The 26,952-nt window shown below is 45.0% G+C and overlaps 1 protein-coding gene across 1 annotated transcript; it reads right to left on the bottom strand.

The window, feature by feature from the left end:
* Nucleotides 1-876: 876 nt before the first annotated feature.
* On the bottom strand, nt 877-26,952 carry LOC149359512 (sodium-coupled monocarboxylate transporter 1-like). The gene is made up of 16 exons (XM_089567690.1): nt 26,614-26,952; nt 24,741-24,809; nt 21,502-21,553; nt 21,112-21,179; nt 19,626-19,706; nt 15,453-15,526; nt 14,323-14,463; nt 11,794-11,923; nt 10,230-10,318; nt 8,104-8,213; nt 7,959-8,026; nt 6,889-6,975; nt 5,812-5,978; nt 3,888-3,985; nt 1,360-1,431; nt 877-938 (listed from the first exon to the last, which is right to left on the bottom strand). Exons 1-16 carry the CDS (start codon nt 26,950-26,952, stop codon nt 877-879), a joined length of 1,707 nt encoding a protein of 568 aa, XP_089423816.1.

Raw genomic sequence — 26,952 nt, forward strand, 5'->3', positions numbered from 1 at the left:
TTTTGTTTTGCAGCATTTCTGAAGGATGATAGAACCTAGCACTCGGAATACTGAAAATGTATGATTACCGCCGTTAAGAGCACAAAATATATACATATATGATAAGTCACTTGCTTTGGTTGGGGGCGCAAACAGACAGAAAAATATTACCGACACATTGTCAGCTGCCGTGACAATTAAGAAATGCAGGTGGCACTTCCCCTCATATGAAAACACAATGTGGCGGTGCAGGATGCGAACAGAAAAAGGCAGTTTAAACGAAGAAATCGCACTCACGGAGTATAAGATAATTGTCCTGTTTCGGAGCTAATACCGCTGTTCTAGGATTTTCTTCATTTGAACTTCAACCTCACCTGATGCCAAACGTCATTACCGATAGACTCAGTCGACAGACAGGTGAGACATTACATTCGCTTACTATTTGGCTGATTTAGTGCACGCCACCTAGATTCGCCCGATTATTCGGCTGCTAACATAGATATCAGGAATAATCTCTCACGATAAAGTCTCGTTAGCGCCATGTAGCTAACAAATATAAACTGTGCTCCCAAATTTAGATCCTGTTCTTTGCTTGTCAGGATTTGCGATTGTTCTAGTTAAACTTCTGCACAGCGGCCACCAGCTACCTCGCTGAAGTGCAGCGTTATACTTCGGCAGTATACCATTGTCTTTTTTTTTTCAAAATAAATGTGCAGTTTTGTCTGCCTGCCTCCAGACTTGCTCAGCTCTCATGTCGAGGTAAACAATAATGCAAGTCAGATAAATTCCGCAAATGAAGACCGCACTTAACAACTTGCGAAGTTAGTGCAATAGTTTCCAAAATAAGCGAGAAAATAGAGGACAAACAAATTAACTATGATTAACAGGACATGTGCGTTAGTGATTCTGCCCTTGTTCGCCTTGCCTATTCTCACTTATTTCTGAAGACCTAACTGCATGAATAAATCACCGAAACCAAAACTTTAGCATGCAGATAGCGTTCGACAGGTGGTGTACCATGCATGTGCAGGAAGGCCTTTAAACTTGTACATTTGCTGCAAAATTGCTGCCTTTTCAATTCCGTCTCCACTGCACTCATTAGCCTAGTTTAATTTTTCGCCTAGCTTTACCCTGTAATTACCCTCTTCCCGAACGTACAATAGTCAACAAGTCATTCGGCTCGGTTTAAAATCCTGTGTTTTCCTTATTCTGTCTCCCTCTTTCTGCGTAGTCTGAGGCCTCCATCCGACAAAATTTAGGAGGAGGGGATGAATGGAATTATAAGCTATTATCTGCTGTTGTAAACGTGGTCAGTAAATTTTATACTGACCGCCGTCAATGGCTCCGTGAATGCGTTGCGTGTGTCAAGGCCTAGTCGTCCGTAGTGTCCCATGTATCGTCGGATCAGCGGGCAGATGTACTTCGGGTCCACCCTGTCCTTCTTGTTGCGTTCTGTGGTAACATGAAATTAAGTTAATGGGTGTCTCTTGGCTAATTACATGGCACCGTTGCTGCCGCATAATTTCATCCCCCGTAGACCGAGTACTCATGATCATGCCACACACCTATGTACTTGTCACACTCAGGTTTTGCAGCCTTTTAAAGAGTATTAGTTCAAGAATGTGAGGTTTTACGTCCCGAAGTTGTACTTGGACTATGAAACTCCTTAAACGTGAACTGATATCACAGAGCTAGCTCCCGTCTTTGCATTTGGCCTCCGTTGCAATCCGGCCATGGCGGCCGAGATTCGATTCCGGGACCCCAGAATCAGCATACGAAGCCATCGCTGGTCTGGAAAGCTGTCACCTTATCATGCGCTGAATCTGCTACGTGACTTGCGCACATTAAGTGCTCGTCCTCGCAGTCTCCTCTTATTAGTAAGCAGATTTTCAGCCTTAATCTCTGGATCCCTGCCGCGAGCGGCTTCTTCAAACTGGTGAGAAGTTATTGCAAGAAATGGTTGAGAACAAGGTATTTGCCGCTGAACTTCAACCAGCCAATGAACAATGCGTCGGATGTGTACTTTCACCGCAACTTTTCATTCAGAGTACAATGGCAAAATTCTGGTTCTACTTCCTGTGTTCTGAGGCATATTTTTTCCTGCCGTCGATGTCTCACTCAAGAAGAAAGCACGCGCTCTTTTCTGCTGACGCTGCTGCGTAGAGCTCTCGGTTTCCCGTGCGTTCATCATTCCACGAGCTCCTCGAAAATATGACATACAGCACGCGTGCTTTAGAAAGAAGGGCCTGAGAATCTACTCTTATGAAGTCTACAGAACGGGGATCAACATTACTGTGCTAGGGAAGACGCGTTTTTTTTTAATAGGTCAGGTCATTTAGAACTGCGATAACTTTATGTGGTGGCATGTCCACAGGTGACAGATAAGGACACAGACTGGTAAAGACGCACACAAAGGCGCGTACAAGCTTACTGAAACCTTTCTCACAGAATATGCATTGCTCTTATTGTAATTATTTTGCCCAATCTGATTAAATTTGCTCACATTTGCTACGATCGTGCTTACCCGTGCCACAACCATCGAATGCGCTAACCTTCGCTACAGCAGGCGCGCGTTAGGACAACTCTGTCCAATTATTGATCTGCATAAAAATTGATCCTCGGCCTTTCTGACCATGTTGACTTTTCTCCGGCAGCAAAGTTGCATTTATCATTGAGAAAATTAGATTTAAAGATCTTCCGTAAGTCGATTCAAACTCCTGACGTCCTTATCGAAAAGAATAGATTGCCACCATTTTGAAGACAATGTTTTAGCGTAGCCTCAGGGATCCGTGCCAAAAAGTCGGCGCCGACGTATGCATTTTGCTTGCGAAATCGACCGACAATGGCAACATCCGTATTTCGGATTGTTTTATATTTTCTAGCTTATAAAAGCAATGTTTTCGGTAAGAGAAGTCCATTTGTGATTGAGAAGCAGTGCCGGGCTCGTGATAGCCTTTATAAGCACCCTGCTTTCGCAAATAAAGTCAGTTGGAAGCCTGCGCTTTGTGTGTGTGTATTCGTGCCTTCTTTTGTCCCGTCGTCTTCGCGCAGTTTTGTTTTGCTCTAAACATGAACCGACTAGCCCAACATCATATCTTACTTGATACGGACCAACTTCTATATCTCCTGAGTGTCCTTTTAAGGCAGCGTGTTACTTTAGACGGTTTCATTACTTGTCATAGCGAGCATGCATGAACTGCGAACAACCAAGCGAGTCACTTGATCATGAAATGAAGTGAGTACGAGCCTTAAGTACGAACCATTTACACTTTAGAATGTCGGAATCACTTGTGCGAATGCATCAATCGTGGTTGTTCATAAGCGACACAAGAAAACTTAGCTGGTTTGTACTGCCGGCTGTTGACTACTCTTAGCGTGATTTTACCTCCCGTTCTCATTTTTTAAATGACAACATGCTGTATTATGCACTAATTTTTTTGGTATTGCGCAATCTTTGAAGTTACTGACTGCATAGGCACGTCTGGATTGTGGTATTCTGCAGTGCCCGGCGGCCATCCCTCCACAATCTGTCTTTCTTTTTCGTAAGTATGATAACATTGCTTCATTTAGAGGTCTAGATGGCTTTTCAGACTCTAAGCTGTGGACCCTTCGCCCAGCCCATCTGTATTCTGTGATAAAATGAATTCTTTCTTTCTAAACAGCAAAATATTTCTGAATTTTATTCAGCGAATCGTGAGTGGCTTCAGGCGAGAGCACGAAAACTACACGGTATAGAAACGCCCGTTCGATGAGAGTAAGAATAGGAAGCTTTTTACGGGAATGATCGGGTCGCAAGAAGGGAACTTTTTATGCGTCTCACCGTGCATGTAGCCGGCAAATGACTCATAGGCTGTGCCAATAACACGTCAATGCTAATTAACTTTGTTCGCAGTAAGGCGCCAGCTCACCGAAGATCAGGCTGATGGCCAGTGACACAACGACATGTGTGGCGACGCCCACGAGGACTATCCACATGAAGGAGATGTGGTAGAACCGAAAGATTCCGCTGAAACAAACAAACAAACAAAACAAAACAAAAACGTAATCAGGCAATAGTTACGCTGTAGTGTTAAGCCGACTGGCAACATTCGCCCGGTAGCGGAAAGTCGATTGCTTCTTCGGCTTACTCATCTATTATGCACACGCTGCCTTAACCGTACGCCATTAGACATTGTGTAGCCACAGCAGAATGTCGAAAGTGTAACGACACCAAGTGGTAACATAAACCGTAAACGTCGGATCTCTGAAGGGCTGCAGAAATAATAATGTTACCAAACGATCCGGCTAGGCATCGTTTATGAGTATCCTGCTCTTTGTTTTCCTGTCAAAGACTTGGATACCTAATGAAGCCATGAAGTGAAAGCAGAATTAATGGCGGTGAGGAGAACGACTGGTTCTTCGGTCTCGCGAAAATTGCTCCCACGTTGAAGGACACGACTGAAAACAAAGCTAAAAATCTGAGAACTCGACCAGAGCGTAAGTAGCAGTAGTATTAGGTGTAGAAATAGTATTAGTGGCAGTAGCTTTAATAATAGTGATGATGGAAGTAGTAAGAGTATTAGCACAAATAGGAGTAGTGAGTAAAAATGCAGTTGTAGAAGCTTAGTAGTTGCAGTACAAGCAGGAGTACTCAATTAAAACAAGTGAAGAAGCTGTGGGATGAAAACAAAGAGCTGCACGAAAAAAATTCCTTCGAGGCTACCTTTATTCAGTCCCTCTAAATACCCCCATCAGTCTCTCCGCTCTGCGTCAACGTTGCAAGGACTTCTTTTTAAAGGCTACGCGAACGTATCAGGTTAAAAAAAAAGTCATAGTCAGTTGATGATGGCTTTTGCATGAGCAGCAGCCACACCATCCCCATATTCCACATTTCTAGCATTGCTTGTTGTGCGTTAAAAAAAAAAATAGTGATGCTTTCCTGTATGGGCCTGATAACAACTACACGTGTGCACAACACTGCAGATTGCACTCTGCCGTGAAGAAAGGCATAGCAGACCGACATAACGGACTAGCATAGCACTCAATACAACGGCCGCGAGAAATGCGGACAAAACAGCAGCTCGTTTCCTTGCAAACAGATACTTGCGAGCTTATTTTCGTAATAATATTTTGTGCTCCTCAACATAATTTAATACGCCCTGTAAGTAATCTAGCATCTGCGCTTTTCCAAACTTGCGCAGTCATAATGATTATTTCTATTTACAGGGCTACATTACTGGATCTATCCATTTGTTTACCGCTAAACACCAAACCTAACCCTCAAAAGTCAGATCCTAATATGGAACCTATAAGTCGCCTTCATGCAAAAACCTTAGTGTGGACGAATGTTGATATTTACTGTTATATCCAGCGCCCATGAATGAGAATAATAAACTACTTTAAATAAAATTCTCGGGTGATCATGTGATGTGATTCAACAAGTGTGCGCTAGAAGTATTAGTTGTACAGTTCGCTTTTACATAGATCGCCTTGCCATTGCGTCTTAAATTTGATCTCACCGTCGCGTTTTCGTTCCGCTGGTCAGTGGAGTTTTGGTGGATTCAAGGTTCTGGAGGGTAGATTGCGGTGGAGGGTGGTTGTTGGAGTTCGTGGGTGTGAGATGTATGTTTACCGTGCGTGCCCGTATATGCCCCGATCCGGTCTGTTCCGTTAGAGACGCTGAAGGTTGAAGGCTTCACATGTACACGCAGACCACGGCTTTTTCACCGAAACAGCACTACACGGCTAACGCAGGAGTACGCTGAGCCTCTACGGCTGACCGAAAGGGGTACTTCATCCCTTGTGCGCACCGCTGAAGTTGTACACTGGGCGTAAAAAGCGCTTGTGACCTACGTTGGTGTTGGCAGCGGGGAGTAAGATCCGGCTGTGATGGTCCTGTTGAAGTCCGTGCAACCAGTTGTGGAAGTCGGCAAAGCGTCAGCCTTGCGTGGGTACACAATGGATCCTAAGGCCAGCCATCCAGATATTGCCAATGATGCCAGAATTCCAGCTATGGCGCCCTGCGTAAGGTATGCCCATGCATACGCATGACCCACGTTGCCATGATCTTAGAACCTGTGAGAATTTTGGAATCTGCAGGCAAAGCCTATTGTCGAGAAGTTTCATCAATCCTAGAAGAAATATAGCGCACAAGACGGAACGCAGCAAGAAGACACGACCCACCCAGCACTCTGTGTGTGTGCCGCATGTTTTTGCTTCGCGCTTCGCCTTAGCTCGCTAGCCCAGCTCGCTATTTTCTTTCGTTGGCCGACGCTCAGCCGCGACTATAGACAATTATTTATCTCGATATAGTCGGAAATGCTTCCTTTCTGGCTTTCTCTGACATCCTTGTCCCTTCCGGTGGTTGCATTTTGTAAGCTTTCTTTTGCCTTCCTTTTCTTTTGTCTCTTTGTCACTAGTCAGGCTCAGCTTTGGTAACGAATCCGGCGTGTGAAATTCCTTCCTGGCTTTAAGCCCTGACGCCAGATGAGCCCGCTGTCACTGAAAAAATGGCTAATAAAAGGAAAAAGTGAAAGAAAGCTTACTAGATAGTGTCTCTGGCTGCTTTGTTCAGAGTGCGGTTTATATAACGTTCCCTTTCGTGTAGCAAATCCTCCCCTGGCAGAAGAAAGGTTGCACGCCCGGCTCAGTCATGGGTGTTGTGATTGGTATCTGCGCTCGGATCTAGTCCCTTTGTCTATATGTCGAATCAGCACCCACATCGGCCGCCGTGACAGCAGTCGTGCTACATGCTCGCATAGATGCCTCGAGTAATATGCATGTGAAGGCTTTTAATGCAGGATATATTTTAATCAATAAATATAAGTGACTTCAGAAAAAGGACATTCATCAGAAAAGGTTGAATGTTTGTCTTAAAAAGGGCAAGATTTTCAACAGCGGATGTGGCACGACATTTAAACATGATGTCACCTTTTTCTTGCAACAAGGGAAGAAGATGCCCAGGATGAAGATGGCTAGATGGGGACCCGACATGGCTCCCACCAGTGATGTGGAGGCCTGCATTCGCGGCACAGTGTGACTGCTTTTCTCATGTTGCGTCGATGCTCCTTTACACATACGATACATGTATTCAGGATGCGTTTACAAAACCCGAAACTATATTTTGATAAGTTACAATTTTAACTTATATTTCGTAGAATTGAGGTTAGGTCTGAAAAACCGAAAAAAGAAAGGTATGCTGCTCAAAAAGAAAGAAAAAGTGCCTAATTAGCCATTATAGCGTCTCTGAACCGAAAAACAGCGCATGAAAAAGCTGCTTCAAACCTGCGTTCAAAAGGAATGCAGTTTAAAAGGTAAAACTAGATAGAATAGTATAACAAAGATAGAATAGTATAACAAAACTAGTCATAGTAGGCTGTCAGTCCTGCTGGTGCTTTTCGATTGTGTTAATGTTTTCTTAGATTTCATGCCATAGCTTGAAACGGTACACAGGTGATAAATGCGCCGCTGAAGGAAAGGGAGACGAGGTGCTCTTTATGCAAGAGTAATCAAAAATTAAAACCAAGAAAAGCAGATCGAAATTCTTTGGTGTGTTACTGTGCCACTCTGTTAATGTAACTATGTTTATTAGTTTATTTGTTATAAGCGCTATGTTACTAGCTTGTTTCGTTTACTTGTTACAATGTTTTCCTCGGCTTCACTCAATATATGCTTCTTTGTATACATGGCCGGCGCTAATATTATGACAGCACCCGGTTTGCCTCTTGTTATCAGTCGCTCTCAGTAAACATCAGTACAGTTCAACCTGTTATAACGTGTTGAACGCGTTTTAACGAAGTTGAACGGGCCCAGCGGTTACTTAATTATAGCCGTAGCTTCGTTATAGCGCGCGCTGACCTAGTTTCCAAGGGTAATCGACATTCCTTCGTTATATCCACTATTCAGTTATAAACAATTTTATGAAAGCGATGTTTCTCTGTATTCAACTGTGATGGTTCTATCTCCGTTCTAGGTAAGCATAACAGTTAAGGCATGCTTACGTGTACGAGAGACTCCATGGATCCGGCAATAAAAGCGACTGCTATGGACAGCACGCCGTACGCCGCAGCTGCAATTCAGAGCGTTTAATTCGTTTAACCCTTACACAAAGTCACGTTATGCAAAGCTTTGTTGCCAGCGACATACCAGCACATCTAGTGAGCAGAAGAGCGGAGGCGTCCGGGATATTTACACGAGGCCGAACGAAGTCGTCCCATGTGATGGCGGCCAGTGCGTTGTAGCCGGATGACAGCGTGCTGCGCATAATTATGAAATCGGTTTGCGCTCAGGTTATGCTTTCGAGGCAGCATTATTCAGTCAAGCACAGAAAATAAGAAAGATAGCGCATGTGCCTTGTAAGTGGAGATATGGGCGGCGTTTTTCGCTACTGCAGTATGCTGCCTAGAAATAATGAAAGTTGGCTGTGGATACAACTGACATGGATATTTGGGCTTTGGCTTTTCTATGCTAGTACTTGACCTATTGAATCAAAGCTCAGGAAATCATTCAGTGGCATTGCGGTCAAAGTCGTATTTGCCTGAAAAAGCCTCGGTATCACTTGTGTCCTGATAGTGCACGTCCTGATAGTGCACGTGGGGTATGACACTGCTGTGGAGAGTCACGCAATAATTTCTACCTGCTGGGTTCATTAACCAAGGACACTGCACGGCACACGAGTATTCATTGCATTTAGCCGCCAGCGAAATGCGACCATTGCCTTCGAGATTCCATTGCGTGAACTGTGCTCAAGAGCCGAATGCCAGAGCCATTAAGCTACCACCGTGGTTGTCTGCTCTTGAAGCATCACGCCTCTTTTTCACAAGCACACCGCAGTGCACTGCCTTCCAAATAAAATTTCTGGCAACTCCTTCGATACCCCAACCGCTGCTATGTGAAGAATATAATTAGCGAAAGCACGAGTATGCCCCTAAGTACATGAAATCAGACGAGGGTAATCGGGTATCTATTAGCCTAATGTAGTACCTTTCAGTGTGACTTATGCTGAATTTTGTTCTCACTTATCGAATTCTTGGTTTCTTAATTTCTTTGTTTCTTTTTTGCATGACCTAGCGCCCAATATTTGCCCTGTACGGCGTCGATGTTGCTGTCAGCTTACTTATGCAATTATGCGCATCCTTTCTGAAATGCTCTCCCCACCCGATGCTTCCCGGGGCATGCGAAGCTCTAGTAAATCAATAAATTAATATTGTTCCACCCATGTCAAAGTTTACGTGTTTCGACATATTTTATTAGTTATTTGCTGTAGAAACAGAGGCTTCATTTTTGGGGGTTTTGAGGCAAAACAGTAATGAAAATATGGGGTGACTAGTGAAATAGAATAAAACAAAAAATGCATACTGTATATTGCTTCAATGTTTGCGCAGGATTGGTAACAAGTCTCTAGGCCACAGTGTTTGCCTTTGAACGCTGTAGTGCTGCATTTACGACACACTAGGTTTAAAAACTTTGGAGCGTGAGATGGGTCTCATGTTTGACCCTGAGAACCTTTGTAGCTTCATAGGAGCCGTAAGTGCCCAACCATACGGTTCAAAAGCAGACCTCGTGGCATGAGAACTTTTTACCAATTCTGTACCCGTCGCATTCTTGGGCGCAACCTTAAGACACAGATCAATTAGCGTCACTGATAACGTGAATGAACGAATAGAATGCGCTGCTCGAGAAACTGATTACTCCCCTATTACAGTACTCGATGAGCAAGCGAGTTAAAGAGAAAGAGAAAATAAATGAAAATTGGTAATTTATTTTTTATGAGTATTGCTTTACTGCTGTTTGGAAGCGATTGGTTTCTTGAGCTGCTAAGCAAGTCAAACTGCTACCAGTCCTTGCACATATCACATGAAGTCTTATGAGCTTCTCTCCGGCTCTTCCTTAGAGCAACAAGTGATCCTTTATGTCAATTTTTGTGAAAGAAGGAAGTCTAAACTATAGAAAATTATGCCCCGACTTGTTGTACGTGTACTACTGGGAAACCAGACTATGTTGCATTTACTTCCTCATTTATTGGTAAAATGTGAAGTCCCGGCCAGTTTCAAAATATCGCTTTGATTGCAGATCATGGCAGAGGCTTTTGTCCTCCAATAAACTTTGTTTGACTACGATGACGATTCATAAAATAAACTACGGTCATTTATTGATTCCCTATATAAGATACCTGCTTTCATTTTTTTCTCATATCATACATAGATTTTTTTATTCACATGTTCCGGTATTCGCATCGGAAGGGACCTCTCCCATTCGCCGCGAAAACTGACCTGAGTGAGCCGCTGTACACAGCTGCCACAAAAAGGCCGCTGATTCCCGGGTATCCTCCTAGTAGGCCTTGCACTGTGTATGGCATAAGCTGCGAAGGAAATAAAATTCGAATGAAAATAATCAAAACTCTTAGGCGACCCTCGGTGGATTATTTGAATGCGTTACCTATTTCTGATGCTGCTCATTTTGTTGTAGCCCCGCCCGAGGCGTATGACGCGATCGCGTTGATGGATTAATGCTCATACATGCAGAATTGGTCATTCTCTACTTTACATTCACAGATTTCTGGGAGTCCTCGCACTACTCCGGGAGTAGTGGTGCAGGGGTTAAGCAATGCGCCACTGTCCGGGCCGGCTGCTGTTTCTGACACAGCCACCAGTGAGTCTAGTGAGAGACCCAGGTTCCTCTTCCCGAGCAACCTCTCAATACCAATCATTAGTTTAACTGCCACCTGCCACGGTGGCAGTTAACGGTGACGACACAAGGTCACGTGACCTAGGTGGCAGGTGGGCCACCTGCTGTCTCACTCGCAATGCCGCCGCCGACGACGGCTGCGAATATTATGCAGAACGGGAACCTTTACACGATCTGTTTAATACGCATTTCGTCATTTATTAGTTAGCCGTGAGCATACCATCACTAACGGAAACCGTCACCAAACTTGTTATGCAATGCCTAATCATTTCGTTGATCGTTTCACGAACCAGCTAGCGCGGTGCACACGCCGTACTACAATGGTCAGCACCCGTCCTCATTTTAACGTGGTAGCATCACAGATCGCGTTCCGCAGGAAATCCGGTGTCGTCATCGTCGACGTTGTGAGCGAAAAATGTCCGGAGAAGCAACCTAGGTGCGCCAGTTAGGTCACGTGACCTTGAGGCACATCTTTACAACCTGACTGCCAGAGCGTGAGCAAACTGACCACCGTGGCAGGAGCCAGTTAAATTAATACCCGAGCAACCTGTGACGCATAAGCCCCATTGGTAGCAGCACCCGCCATCGCAGAGCAGTGACGCATCGCTTAATCTCTGCCCTACTGGCCCGGAAGTAGTACGAGGACTACCAGAAATCCATGAATGTCGAGATATGAAAGTCTATGAAAGTCGAAAATGACCGATTCCGCTTACCTGGACATTAACCAATTAACGTTATCGCTGAGGTGGAACCTAAGAGCCCCGTCATATCTTTTTTGTTCATTACTTTGCTGTAGACGCGCACATGTGTTGAAAAGAACGTGCGAGGGGTTTTCTCGCCCAAGTATATGGTGGCGAATTATGTGCCAGTGCTTGGTTTGGTTTGGTTCATGGGGTTTAACTTCCCAAAGCGACTAAGGCTATGGAGATGCCGTAGTGGAGGGCTCCGGAAATTTCGACCACCTAGGGTTCTTTAACGTGCACTGACATCGCACAGTACACGGGCCTCTAGAATTTCTCCTCCAAAATTCAACCGCTGCGGCCGGGATCGAACCCGCGTCTTTCGGGTCAGCAGCCGAGCACCATAACCACTGAGCCACCGCGGCGGTCCCATGTGCCAGTGCAAGACTGAGAATATCGTTGTACTGACCTGGTCCGCCTTGTCGATGGCCCCAGTGAGCCTGGGGTCGCAGTCTCCGTATAGCGCGTAGATGGTCCATCCCGAAAGCAAGGACAACACTACGATGAGGGCCATGGCGGGAATGTTGAGAAGCACAGCTCTGGAATGTAGACGAAGCCGCACTGTGTGAACTAGGCGCATGTATGTCTGTTGCAATATGCTGCGGGCATGGAAGTCGGTGCGGGTTATTAGACGTTGCACCAAGCCAGCAGAAGTGCTACATGCGCCACATACATAGTGTCCGGAAGCAAGGCCTAAATATTGGCGGCAAAGAACTCGCAGAGCGGTTTTTGACTGCGTAACATGAAATTCAACGACAGCTGTTGAGGTATTATTTTCCTCCTTCCACGGTTACCACTCTTCGTGTTCTCCCCGTGGCAACCACCCTCTGTTTGTGCAATCCTCTCCGGTTGCCATACCCTTCCCTTCCATGGTAGCCATGCACCCTCCAGTTGGTATCCGCAGTAACCACCTTCCGGTTGCTCACTCCGCTCACGCCATACTCTCTTTCCACGGTGACCACCCTTAGGGTGGTCGCCGTGGCAACCCCTGTCTGTCTGCACATTCTTGCACTCGCTATACCCTCCTCCTTCAATAGTTAGCACCAGGTGGGTGATAATCATTTAATGGGAGGAGGGTATACCGGAGGATGGTTCTCTTGAGAAGCACCCTCCCAGTTACGCATTACTTACATTCACCATACACTCCTCTTTACACGGCAGCCGCCTTCCAGATGATTCCGGTAGTCATCACCCTACGGTTAAGCACTCCTTCCCTCTCGCCATACCCTCCTTGCTTCCAGGGTAACCAGCCTCTGAAAGGTTCCGGTGATAACCTCTTTCCGGTTACGTAATGCGCTGCTCTCGTCATGCCTTCCTTCCTCTTTCTATCGTAAGAGCACTGCTTGTGGCACCCATGGCAACTATCCACTAATTACGCCAACTATTATACCTATGCGAAACCCAGGAACGAGCGTTTAACATCTGTCGCTGTAAAAACTTGACTGAAAGTGCTATGAAAAAAGTAGTTACACTAAGCGGCGCCGGTACCTTTTGACTCCTGTAAAGTGACACTGAGGGCAACTCCATCAAATTTTTCTTTCCTAGTAAAAATGAATTGCTTGGCTCTTTGTAGAGTGATGCTTTCCCAGCAGGAGAAAGCGCATTTAAAGTTGAGAAAATAGGGATTAATTTTTTTTGCCCCACTCGATTCAAACGTGAGGCGTCGATAACGGAAAGTACTTCGCAGCACCCTTTGGACCGAATAGCGGTGAGGCTAGTGTGAGAGATCAATAACCAAATCAGCATTACTCTATCACAGCTGGCTTGAGAAATCGGCTGAGGGCCACAATGCCGGTAGTATTTCGCTCTTTGGCCCTTTTTAGCTTATAAAATCTCCATTTTTCGGTGAATATGTCTTGTTTATCATTGGAGCGCTATGATCATCCGAATTGGCTTTTCCTGCTAAACGTTATTTGCCAAATTAGAGGGCCAATGACGTGGAAAGAAGGACCACAGCGTAAGTGGTTTACTTACAACTGGTTCTTTGACCAGAGAAGATTATTAAGAATTTGCATTTTCCCAATGTGTTGTAAAAAATCAAGGCAAGCATGTCAGCTCCTATCTAGCTCGCCGCCTGCCTGGGAAGCTATAGATTAAATGCTCTGGCATCACTACAAGCGACTCTCTTCACCCATGTGTGAACATTTTCCTACGTTATAGCCTCAAACGCACTTCGAGCTCGTTGCACTTATCCGGGACATCTGTGGTGTGTACTGGTGTAGTTTAGTAGCCCTTGAAGTCTTACTGGAGAAATAAATAATTTCAGTTTCCTTAACGATTCTCGGTAGCACTTGTTTCCGTTGCACATCTTTGCTTTCATGAGCCTGCATTGTTACATAGTTTTTCTTTCTAACTGTACGCGTTGAGCGCTGTTATGCATCACATTCTGGCCGTAGCTAACGGTAGACTGTGGACTATGAGGAAAGCTGTGTTTCAGCGCTTTCAAATAGTTTCTATAGCCCCTGGTATTCTTTAAAGTACGTCATACATGACTACATGGATATTTACCCCTCTCGCGCAGATCTACGCAAGACCATAGTGGCCGGGACGGGATCATCCGAACGGATGACGGGATCATCCGGTGATCATCCGAACGTCATTGCCACTGAGCAACTGCAGAGGCGGCGCAGGGGCTTCGTAATACAGCGATTATGGCCCTAGAACAACTCCGCGCAGTATAAGTATGCCCGAGCATATTCACCCAGACGACTCAACTTCGACTTCTGGTTTCAAAAGCGCGCTGTGTTTTGGCCAAAACACACTGAATGTTGCATAGACATTGGAAGTTTGTTCAGCGCGTGCGCGCGCACGCACGTACGCACATACACATGCACATACAAAAAAGAGAAGGTGCTCAAATCACTGCATCGCCTTCATCGAGCGTCGCGAAGGCCTTTCATATTGAGTATAACTAGACGAAACGTGTGTCACGACTCACCTCCGTGCGCTCCTGAGGGATCCGATGCTGCAGTAGCGCTGCACCTGTGTCTGGTTGGCACAGTAGGAGGTCATGCTGTGCAATGTCCAGCACAAGGCTATGTTCCATGTCGTGTAGGTCTGGTACAAGCTCCCGCTGAAGCTATGCAGTGGCCAGAGAGAACAGCAAAATCGCATGAGCTCTTTCGACAGAGGGAGATGTCTCGTAGCGTTAGAGCGCTTCGAATCAAAGACTTCGAATGTGAAAAAAGTGAAAAAGAAACTTGTCTAACCGGCACCCGAAACTGAATCTACAGGGAGCCGTATAATCTTTCCCGTGGCGATCGGAGCACATAAACAGAAACCCAGCGAGATGGAGGAGCAGTACAATGACACGCGTGGTGTTTTCTCGATGGAACCCATCGGCGCATATGCCAATGCAAGAGGGTCTGTGAATCACAGGTTCTGTGAATAGCAGAACCAACTCAAGTCAAATGCACTCCCAGCGGAAGACGAAAAAGCGAAAGCGTCAATGTTTCGCGAACTCGTTTGGCTTATGGACCCAATTTTAGCGTCGCAGCCCCGCGAAAACCAAAACCGAAACTTGAGGCAGAAGCTCTGTGCTGTATTAACATATCTCAGCATACTCTGGTCTGTCTGTTTCAATTCTGTTATCCCCAAGGGTGTGCACAATATCATAACCAGGGAACGTAACTTCAGAATTAGATGTATGTCCTGATTTTCTGCCATTGACTGTTTTTCGGTCAAATCGATGTTCTTTCTCTCCCTGGTATCTTCGCACTTCTTAGCTCACAACTTGCGCTTTATCTAGGACCGCAATGAAGGTCACTTTAATCTGCGATGTACAGAGCTGACTTTTCCACTCCTGTAACTTACGATATGCTACCTTAGATGCTCAATGGCTGAAAAAGGGAGTCCTGGCGTTGACATTAGGCGGGGTGCAGGTCAAGGGCCTTAGGTAGCTTTGCCGACCTTTCGACCAATGTGGCCTTGCCGTCCTTGGGGAGCTAATTTTATGCGGTTGAAGTAATTAGGTCTCTTTCGTTCGCTGTATAATTGTATAATACTTGTGTGACTATTGGACTTACTTGGAGCTATTAAGCAACTTGAGTATGTTTTCTGCAGTCTTACTTGGTGAAAATGATGCGACCTCCTTCGTCAGCGATTTTCCACATCGTTGCAAAGCCTCCCAGGTATTTTAGACCCTGAGTAAACGTAACACATAATGAGTATGTGACAATAAATGGCGACCAAGCGTTCTCTGACGAGGGTACTATTTAGTGGCATCTCGCATTGTTTTCTAACTTAAGTTTGTAAAACGCAAAGTCCAAAATGCAAAAACTTTCTAGCTCATGGAAGTTGACTGTTTTCTAACGCCAGCGATGAGCAAAACCAGCAGTTTACGATGGAAAGTGCTGAACAATGAAAATCAACGGATGGTCAGTGCGATTGATGCGTAGGGAATGCGTAAGCACGTTGGCTCAGATTTCGTAAGCGCTTTGTTATGACGCACCAAATTCATTCGCACTCATCTCATTTTAAAGCATCTGTTGCCCTGATGTGGTTTCTCAAATTGTGTTTTTTTTTCTGCTTTCTCGAGCGTTGGTAACCGAAAGGCAGCCGCCGCCAGGTTTTAGTTTCCGTGAGCGTTCTAATGCTAACGAAATATCAAAAGCTCAGAGCGAGCAGCCGAGTATTCCCCCACTTCACGAAAATCGGGCTCTTTGAGGAAAAGGAAAGTACGAATTGTGTTACTCCCTCTTATATCCCTGAGAAAGGTCGCGTTCTTCCTACAAGCAGTGACCTATCGAACTTACTACAACTGTTCCATTATGCACGACAGGTGATTTTCAGCTGGGGAGAAGGAGCTTTAGGTTCCTCTGCTCTTGCACTTTCGCATCAAGGTAAGTGTCGACAAGTGCATGAGCAAATTTTCAAGCACGGTATTAGAAACCATAATGTTATATTCAATAGGACATCGAAAGCTTCTAAAAGCGCCTTGCACGTTCAACGTGCGTATTGGGCAACTTTTTGCTTGGGCCTTAACCCGATAATCTATATGTATGTGGCCTTCACAAGCATGCAAGTAACTGCAGAGCGTTCACTTTTGTTTTCGCGTTCTGATTTCAGCACATATGGATATCTCTTTGACTCTAGCATGCTGAACTGCCTGATATACTATTGTCTGAATATATTCGTGATTGAGTGCTTTGCTCATCAAACGCCTTTGATGCAGGGTATTACGTAGGGTGCAGTCCTGTAAATCCTTTATACCGCTTAAGCCGAACAAAAACACCGAATATGGAGCAAACAAATTGTCATTACGTTCCGCATGAATCGACAGCACAAAGATCATGCAGGATCTGGGGCAATTGAGACCAGGAAAACAAAGCTTATAAGTTGCTCAACTAAAACGAGAATGCAAAAGAGACGTATACAGAGCCACACGAACACTGCAGAATATTAACATCCATGCGACAGGAGTACGAATACCGTCTGTATCCAAAAATACGTTTTGCTTGTATGCAAGATTGTTTTGTACGTTCCAAGCTGACTACGCTGGACAGCAAGTGGATAGCAGGGGCACATTTTGCATAAATTAATGGTCAGAACCAAACTTTGGCGGCGGGTTGTGGATCTTTGCGCATAAAGCATTTTGTAGCAAGTTGTACTGGTTCTCTGGTACCAGTAGAGCAGCGCTCCAATGTAATGAATTCATACTTCTCATCCATTTTCACTCACGAACCTGCTCAAAGCACGCCGGTCTTACCTCGCTCACACCTCAACCAGATGCCGCCCATTCATATTTCTGCAGAAGGAATCGAGAAACTTATTGACAGCCTTAAGTTCTTTACCAGCCCCGGCCCTGACAACCTCCCCGCGAAGATTCTGAAGTCCACTAAAATAATTTCTAGCCTGATCTTGCAAATCATATTCACTCAGTCATTAACCGACAGCTCGCTTCCGGAAGACTGGAAACTAAGCAAGGTAGTGCCAGTATTCAAATCAGGAAACCGCTCAAATCCGTCCAACTATCGCCCAGTTTCATTAACGTGCATTGCATGTAAGCTCATGGACCACATTATATACTCTCAAGTCGCCAGCCACCTTCACAATAACTCATTTTTCTTTTCTAAGCAGCATGGCTTCCGCCCCGGTCTCTCATGCGAGACACAACTTTTTGAATTCACTACTGACCTTCATTTGCATTTGGAATCATTATTTCAAACCGATGTCATATTTTTAGACTTTTCAAAAGGTTCGATCGCGTCCCGCACCGACGTCTTATGTCTAAACTTTCTTGCCTCAATATTGAACCCCTCACATTATCCTGGATTAACTGTTTCCCCACTAACCGGTTTCAATATACCGTCATCGGCGGTTATCATTCAGCAACTCATGAAGTGATTTCAGGCGTGCCGCAGGGTTCTGTGCTTGGGCCCCTGCTCTTTCTCATATTTATCAATGATCTCCATCCGGCATATTTTCGTCCATTCGTCTTTTCGCGGACGACTGTGTGTTATTTCGTCGCATTTCCTCTCAAGACGACCAGGTTATCCTACAAAATGACTTACAAAAAATAGATAATTGGTGTTCCGAATGGTTGATGGAGCTGAACATCACTAAATGCAAATTTATGCAAATTTCACGCAAGCATTCCAATATTACGTATCCTTATTCTCTTCAATCAACTATCCTTTCGCAGGTTGAAACATATAAGTACTTATGTGTCACAATCAGCAGCAAACTGACGTGGGAAAAACACATCACTCAACTCGTTGCTACTACATCAAAAACACTGGTTTTTTTTAGAAGGTCACTTTCACTGTCTCCGCAATCAATCCGTAAACTAGCATACGAGACTTTCATTCGCACTAAACTTGAGTACGCATCAGCAATTTGGTCTCCTCACCAGGCTTACTTAATTAACACCATTGAATCCATTCAGAATCGTGCGGCACGCTTCATTCCTTCAGATCACGATTTTCACCACAGCATTACCGCTATCAAGTCATCCATCGCTATCAGCCCACTAGCCCTTAGACGTAAAGTTTCTCGCTTATGTTTATTGCACAAATTATATCACAATTTTCCTAACCTACGCGAGTCCCTTCTAGTCCCTCCTGTGCGCACGTCATCCCGTTTATTCAACTCCATGAGCATCCAACGTTTACATGGATCAACTAATGCAACAAATCTTTTTTGCCAGCCGCTATTCAAGACTGTAATCGGCTTCCAGAATCGGTTGTCATTGAAAGCGATCTAGTAAGGTTTAAACAACGTCTGATGTGTCATCTTGCTGTATAAATTGTTTCATTTCCATTTCGTGACTTTATTTCTCTTTATGCTTTTGTTGTGTGTGTGTTTTCTTGTTTGTTCTTTTTTTAATTCTTTTTTTCCCACCAATGTGAGTCATGTTGAATGTACTACTCCCCCCCCCCCCCCCCCGCTTATGTAATACCCCCCCCCCCCCCCCCCCAGGGGCTTTTAAGGGTCAAATAAATGATGATGATCGAAGCGGTGGCCTTGTGGCCGTGTGTCCTGTCATTTCCCTCCTATCTGTATCTTTTTGCGCTAGTTATTATGTCTGGATTCCGTGACCAACTATCCCAATAAAAAGCACAGGTTAGTTGTCAGAGAATCCGCCTAGCAATTAGCACATGTTGGGTCGATACTAAGGGCCTCCACCGGATTTCAGATGGGTACTTGCTTTACCGCCACGTACGCTAAAAAGTGCACAAATGAGCGTTACCACACATAGGCGATTTTATAGCTCCGACGCAGGTGGGTTAGGGCAAAAATCTTTTTTCACAAGTAATTAATTCCTGATAAGCCCAGCACCAGGCCGGAGTAAATCTTGTGCCCATTAGAAAACTGATGGGCACCAGGCGGCACTGGGTACCGAACCCAGCGCATCCCACATGAGAGGCAGATACTCAAAGCACTAGGTTTTTCTGTTTGAAACATGATATAAAGGCTGCAAGTGAATCCTGGGTTCCGCAGAAGTCATATTGATGCCACTAGTTACGTTTATTCGAAACTCGCATATGGTTATCCAACTTCTGTATCTGATTAAAAGAAAATTTTTCTGAGGGAGAACATTTGCATGCAGTTACGTCTTTACCAATGCTTTGGTATCCTGAGTAGCCGTGGCAGCCTAGAGAAGAGAGAGGTGATGACCACTCACTCCGAAGCTAGAACTTTTAAATACACCGTAGGTATCATTTGTTTTTTTTTCTTCGAAGCTTCGCGGAATCAACGTTGTGTACTTCATACAATGGTAGCAGGATGTGGAGGACTCACAGATCCAATGACCATGGCGTATCCCACGAATACAAGGACCATTTGGACCACATCTGTCCACACGACTGCTTTTATGCCACCCTGCGAAAAGAAATCGTCGCACGCATGAATCAGAAACATCGCGCGGACCGGAACTCAGATTTACTAAGTGTTCGAAATCAAACAGTTGCTTCTCTTAAAAAAAAAAACCTGGACTACATTCGTGGTTTGCTTCAAGTCTCCAGTGGCCGCAGCAGCATGGTTACAATCTAAACCGATTGAACTTTATGCCACAAAGTGGTACCCGGTACCGATAGCTGTTTCCCGTGATTATTTATACAGAAGACACCGGATATGTAGTACTCGAAGAGGATTTGGAAATAGTTTGATATTTCTATATTTCGATATAAAAATGCCAATAGGTAGGTTTTTCTGTAACGTAGAAGCAAGAATACATTGCACATCCGCTAGAGGTGGGCTTCTTGAAGCGACGTTTTCATCGCGTTTCTTATCGAACGACAGCGAAATTGGAGTTCGATGCACTGCACGACCTTCGTACCCTTTTACACAGTATTTTCAAGAGGATGATTTCTGTGTTCGATGTAGCCAATAATTCTGAATATAAAAGACTGATATATACCGGCTGTAATACTGTGTGGGTAGCAAATATGGCTTGGGCGCGCGTGTTTTGCTGTGTGGCCATTCATACGCACTACAGGGGACAAAGCATTGCGGGTCATGTGAGTGTCAACCGCATTGTATTGCTAAGTTGTCCAGGGCGGGCTTTAAGGGGGGTGGAAGAGGGGAGGGGGAGGCACGGTTGTGTTCATCGGAATGCATGCAGGCACGCCATCTCAATTGATCAGTTTTACAAATTTTTATGCTAGGCAGCGAACAAGTTCGTTGTTTAGTCATCCCAGTTGAGCAAACAACCAGGACATTTTTACGCAGTGACGCAGTGATATAATCCGTTAGGTGGAAAATCAACCGTCGGCGTAACTGAAAAACTCATATTGGTCGATAGAGTAGTGACGTCAAAAAGCAGTTTCACTGCGTAGGGGAAGGGTGGCCAAGCGGAATTGATCCGCTATCCTGTGGGTACTAGTTGAACACGCGCTAGTTCTACGCCACTGAGGAACGTTCGGTCAGTGAGATAGGCTAAAGGAGACTTTATACGAACACCTCGCACCGCACAATAGGCGAATTACGTTGCAGGAACATTTAATTGCAGTCACCAGTTAGCGTTGCCAATTAATATGAACGATGATGTTCAATAAAGCAGTGTTTTGGCAATAAGCGTGTCGACGTCTGCAGAAGTGTGCTTCAGGGGACACCCATGCGACTTTAGGGAATCTTTAACCCTATCCCACCACACTCTTAACCTGAACATTACTGTTCCGCAAGTGTTTTTTTTTGCGCATTTAGCTGCAAACGCCACGCTAAACGAGCTTTGTTTGGAAATGATATGACCATGGTGAGGTCCAGGAGCGCTACCAAAAGCACTTACTATTGTGGTGTAGAAGGTGCACACGGCTCCGTTCAGTAGGATAGAGGACCACACTGGTAAGCCGGTAACTGCATTTTGCACAATACATTAAGTACAATCGCATCACAACTCTACGATATCTACGGCAAGCAGCCCATACCTAAGGTCCCTTTACCGACTTCATGAAGGCACGCTGTAATGTTACTACTCAGCGAAAAGGAATTGCCAACAAAGAAGACTCATTGATTTATGAAGAATTCAGCTATTAAACGACGGCACACCTGAACTTGTTCTATTGAGATAGCGAATTGCATCCGGCTGTTTTGGACGGAGCCAGAACCTTCTCGCTTCCGTTTTCTCTTTAAGAGAGAACGGAACAGAACTTCATAGCATCCGGAGGTGTGTCCTTACCAGATCCAAGAGCCAGTGATGGTCCGTAGAGCACAACGCCCATGTACAGCAGCTGCAACATGAAAAGAACGGATGGGGTTCTCTTCTTGTAGAGCGACATGATCAATGAGAATTCATGACTCGCTTCATCAAAACTGTCTTAAAAGGGATGATGGGGGGAGGCGGGGGGGGGGGGGTGTTCGCAGCACAGCTCCTTTCCTTTTTAGGGCACTGGCACTTATAGTGGCCATTAAGCGCATTTAGCCGTTGTGTTTTTTTCTGTCTCGTCGTTTCAAGCCTGATTTTTTGGCAACCTGCTCACCTGCTCAGGTATGTGTGTGTGTGTGTAAACACACACACGGAGGCTGTATATTTATATATATATATATATATATATATATATATATATATATATATATATATATATATATATATATATATATGAGAGGCTGGTCGGGAAGAGTAACCTCAGTCGCAACCCAACCCAAGCAACCCAAGTACCACCACCGATGGCAACGCATACCATAGAAGAGCGCAGTGGCGCATCGCTTGATTGCTGCACCACAGCGCCAGGAGTGGTATGAACAGTCGGGTGGTTTTATGAATGTACAGAATGAGCAATCCCGCATATATGGACATTAACCCTTATCGCTATAAGAACAACTGCCATCCGTGAACACTGGATCTGAACACTGGAACTGAAGCGAAGTCTGGACTGTAATTCGCATTTGGTGTAACTACGCAAATCGACCGTAATTTTTTTTCGATATTGGCGGTATAGTGTGCCATGTCCATCAGCTGCACGTACAAATAAACAAAAAAGTGAAGGTGCGACAACAATGCAGCGATGCGCCCTCCCTATTCTTCAGCAAGACTTTGTCACTCGATGTTCATCAAATCGAAGTTAGCGCGATAATGTGACAATGATGAGAACTTGCCGAAACGCAGAGCTGCAACTTCCGTAAAACAGGGAGTTTCATGAAATGAAGAAAAAACTTGCTAACGAATAGACTCAGTTCTGAAACAAAGGTGTTATCGTACTCTCCTTAGTCGCCTGAGCAATCTTGCACAGTAGCCTTCTCAGCCACATCCTCAGTGAAGAAAAGCAAATCGCCCAAGATAGCCGAAGGCATCCACGACCTTACTAGCTGTCGATCCGGCCAAAACAGAAGCGACAATACTGCCATGACTTGAAGTCTGATCCTTGCAGCTTTTTAAAGGTGCCGTCATCAGAACTCCTTGGCCCATTCACGTCTGCTCTGGTGGCGGCAACTACGTTTAATCGTCGACGTCGACGCAGGCCGCAGTCATGTTAAGCTAGCGATGCTTGTACTGCGACATTGAAGCCGCTTCTTCATGCTTCAGCTCGAGGCTAGCTAAACAAGACCTAAAATCGTAGGCTTAAGGCAATATAGGTATGATTTTTGACTGATTTGGTTCGTTTCGCGCTACGGCCGCCCTCATTTCGGTGGCTATATACTACATCACATGTGAGACAGGTCTGTATGTGTGAATGTTGAGTCCGTGAACTTTCGCTTCCCGTAATACCCTTTATCTGGATGTCTTAGGCAACCAACGAGGGCTAACTGTGATTTGATTGTGTTTGTTTTTGTGAAAAGTCCCGTTAGGGGGGGAGGGGGGGGGGGGTATGGTGGTCAAACTTAGTTCTTTAGATCGCCATAGTAAATTCATAAACCAAGAGCCTAATTCCATGTTAATCAGTATTTGCTTGTGAAATTGAAAAATTTGTCACATCGCGTTTATACGCCACGTCGAAGCTGGGCTTGATTGGAATATAACTGGTTGCCGGACTAGTTGGTGCTTCTGTTTTCTGATCAACAAGTTAACTAAATGTAAAAACGCATTGGCGCATAGTCCTGCTTTTCTACCTCATGGGCTTTTTACACTGTGCTAACTTGTTAGCCGAGATATTAATTAGACGTTACGGCTATTGCTTTACATTGGAAATGCTTCAGGGCAGACATTAGAATATTTTAGCTGTGATCGAGCGCTTATTTTTCAGATAACCCGGCCGAATACTTCTTGTAAAAGCGTCGTTGAAAACACAGCGCTTGCCACACGCCAACACACCGGGAATGTCTACCACGGCACGCATTCCAACGAACCGCTTGCTAACGGTGAGCCTTAAACAGCGCTTTGCACTGCAAACCATAGTGGTTTGGCAATGGTTGTCAAAGTATGGTGTGCACCTGCGCAAAAGACGAGTGTAAGCAATACTGGGACCAAACAAGGTTATAAATAAGATTTACAGCGTATTACTGTGGTGGGCATAACCGGAGTCATAAGTCGGCTCAGATACGTCATTCCAAGAACAGTAAAGTTACTCCTCTACAATTCACTTTTCTACTTCTATTTAAACTACTGCCATCTAGTGTGGGGCACAGCTACGGTTAGCTGTCTTCAGCGTATCTACATTTTTCAGAAAAAGTTTCTTCGTCATGTTTACAATGTCCCCTGGGACTCGCCAAGCAAAGATCTCTTTCTACAAAGTGGTGTGCTAAAAATACACAACTTGTATAAAAATCGCTTGAGTGTTCGGTTTAAACTCGAAACACGTAGAAATGTAAACCACATACGTAAACTTTCTGAACTACATACCCGAGATGCAAGCTACACAACAAGGTATGCGGAGACATGGATAGTCCCGACCCCACGGTTAAACTCGGGTAGAGAACGCCTGCAGTTCACTCTTCCGTCCCTGCTAAACGCGTATATATATAATAATTTTGACCTTTTCAGTTCGTCAAACAGGTCTTTGCGTGCTTTGTATGCTAGCATGTAGGATTTTTGTTCTGTTTTTTTTTCTTCTTTCTCTTTTTTTCTTTGCTGCCATTACCTGTGTTTACCCAATGTGAATATTGTGTCAATATTGTATAATGTTCTTTCGTTTTCTCTTGTACCTGCTCATTATTGTATACTTGTTATCACGCTTTGCAACTGCCTTTTGTATTAAAAGCCTTGCTGTCAAGCTGCTGCCAAGCGAAAGGGGGCTGCGGCTTAGTCAAGCTGTCTCTCAGCTTTTTCTGAGCCTCCGCTGTCTGTATCTTTACAACGCAGAAATAAAGAATTTGAATTTGGCATTTCGGTTACCCTGCAGTAGACGTAAGCAGGCTGATAATTTAGACGTCCTTGGAGATGCCACCGAGCTTGTCACTGCTTAAACTGGTGATCTAGATCAGTATATTTGTGGAGTTCCCAATTGTTCCAAACAATGCATCACAAGAGTGAAATGGGCTCACCGTTTGTAAAATGAAGACTAAGGATGCTATATTTCTGACAGCGGTTGACTTGAACCTTTTCTCCAAGTACTGGAATAAAAGAAATGAGACAGTGAAATGTTCACAGTTTTCGAACGCTTCTAGAGAAAAAGGAAATCATTGTATTACCGTCGGGCCACTTCCCCCCCCCCTTTTTTTTGTGGGGGGGGGGGGGGGCAGGCCCACGCTCGCACATAAACTAGACTTATTTTCTATTTATCTAAGAGTTGGCCTCCTCATTTAATTTCTTTTATCAGAATCTGTTAGCTTACCTGCGGGGGTTAAAGGTTTCTTGTCTGTTATCGCGACGTTGCTGCTTTTTTCCACGTGTTGGGTTCGGAGCGATAATGCGATGAGTATTATGCTTGAGCTGAATGTTCAAATATGCCACCTGTCGGTGTAATCAACAGTTGGTAGTGTGCATGTGGCGTCCCTTTCTTGTTAGTGTCCTTATTGCGCCTGCGTTCATTTCATCATTCACCAACTCGCCCATCAGGCCGTTATTCTGTAGATCTATCTTTGACACCTAATCACAGGTAGCATATCACATATCAGTATAAAATCCTTAATAAGCGGAGGCTATTGCCGAGTCGGCGATCTGTAACGCACATCTCACAACATCATAAACACCGAAAAAAGTCCTTCATGCAGGATAGCTGGGAAAAGCAAAGAAAAAAAAACAGGTAAATAGAGGCTATATGTCTCACCATATCGCTAGAATAAATCTATTCTTGTAAGCAAGAAATCTTGCTGGAAAGACATGAACTTGGGTTCCATGCAGCTTATCGTGCGATCTTGGTTTTAGAGCGTAACCAGAGGACATGACAAATGCATGCGACGAGATTTTCTGCTCTTCACTTTTACAAAGACTACGACGTCAGTGCACGTCAACGAACGCCAAGTGGTCAAAATTGCCGGAGCCTTTCACTGCGGCGTCCCTCATAGCCTGCGTCGCTTTGGGACGCTAAACACCATGAAACCAAACTAAGTCATGCATTCGTCGACCTTTTAGTTAGTTGAAGGAAAAGACGAGCGTTGATAGGCGGTGACGGACACTCGAAAGAAATATTATTCAGTCCCGAAAGTAAGTCAACCAGGTGGCCATGATTTGAGAATATGTGTGCCCCCATCACAAAGTATTCGGCCCAATGGGTTTGCTTTGGAAGCCTTCTCTATGCCTCGCTATGCATCCTCAAGCACCGTAATCTCTAGAAGCAGGAATGGCTTTACGTCCTCAGTTCTCCAAAGCTAGATGTGGTAGGGAGCCCCGCTAAACAGCTTGGAAGCAAATCACTTGGGTTGTATACTTTTAACGGGGGTTGTACATCATTTATGCATCGAAATGAAGGTCGAGTCTTTGTGGCTTAAACTACGTACATAACACGGTAAACTATTTTTCGAATGCAGTTGTGCTGCGAAGTGAAATTGAATACGGCTAGGTCATCTCAAACGCCTGTGGTACTGGCTGCATGTTATGCCCATGGTACAGGTCGAAGCAGTATAAGAGGGAACACGGGAGCGCATGGTCCCCGTGCTTCGTGAGGCACTGCCGCCGAGAGCCGGTAAGAATTGGCGGCAAAGGTACAGCCTTAGTAAGCGTGGTCGGCTACTCTTTCCTTCTTACCGGCTTTGGGCGGCAGTGCTTCATCAAGCGCGGAGACCGCACCCTCCCGTGTTCTCTCATATACTGCTTCTACCTGTACATTATTTCGCTGAAAAAAAGACTTTCTTTTTATCCCGACGCGACCCTTCAATCTCTTTGCATTCAGTAGTCAGAGATTTCGTCAGTGTAAACTTTTTGATGGCACGTATTTAGTATTAGGCCGAGAAACGGGAGAAGAAATGAGAGCCATACCTCATTGACACTGGTCACGTCCATCTTGTAGAACATGGGTAAGAACGCGAATGCAGCAACGAGAATGGCTATCCCAGAAGATATCATGCCTATCCAGATAGTCGAGCCCCGCATGAACACTTCGGAAGGCAGTCCCAAGATAGAACTGGTAGACACAAAGCTGGCCACCATTGACACTGACACTGGTAGCCAATTGAGTTCCTTGTTTGAAGTCAGGAATTGCTTGTTGGACGTCCTTCGGCGATCGCGCCAAGCGAAGTATATGCCTATGGTTGTTGACAGCACCAGGATGCCCCCTAGCATGGCGTAGTCGTAGGCAGAGAAGGTGGACACTCCCAT

This window comes from Amblyomma mixtum, chromosome 2, assembly GCF_055824585.1.
Source record: "Amblyomma mixtum isolate Tamu chromosome 2, ASM5582458v1, whole genome shotgun sequence".
NCBI lineage: Eukaryota > Metazoa > Arthropoda > Arachnida > Ixodida > Ixodidae > Amblyomma > Amblyomma mixtum.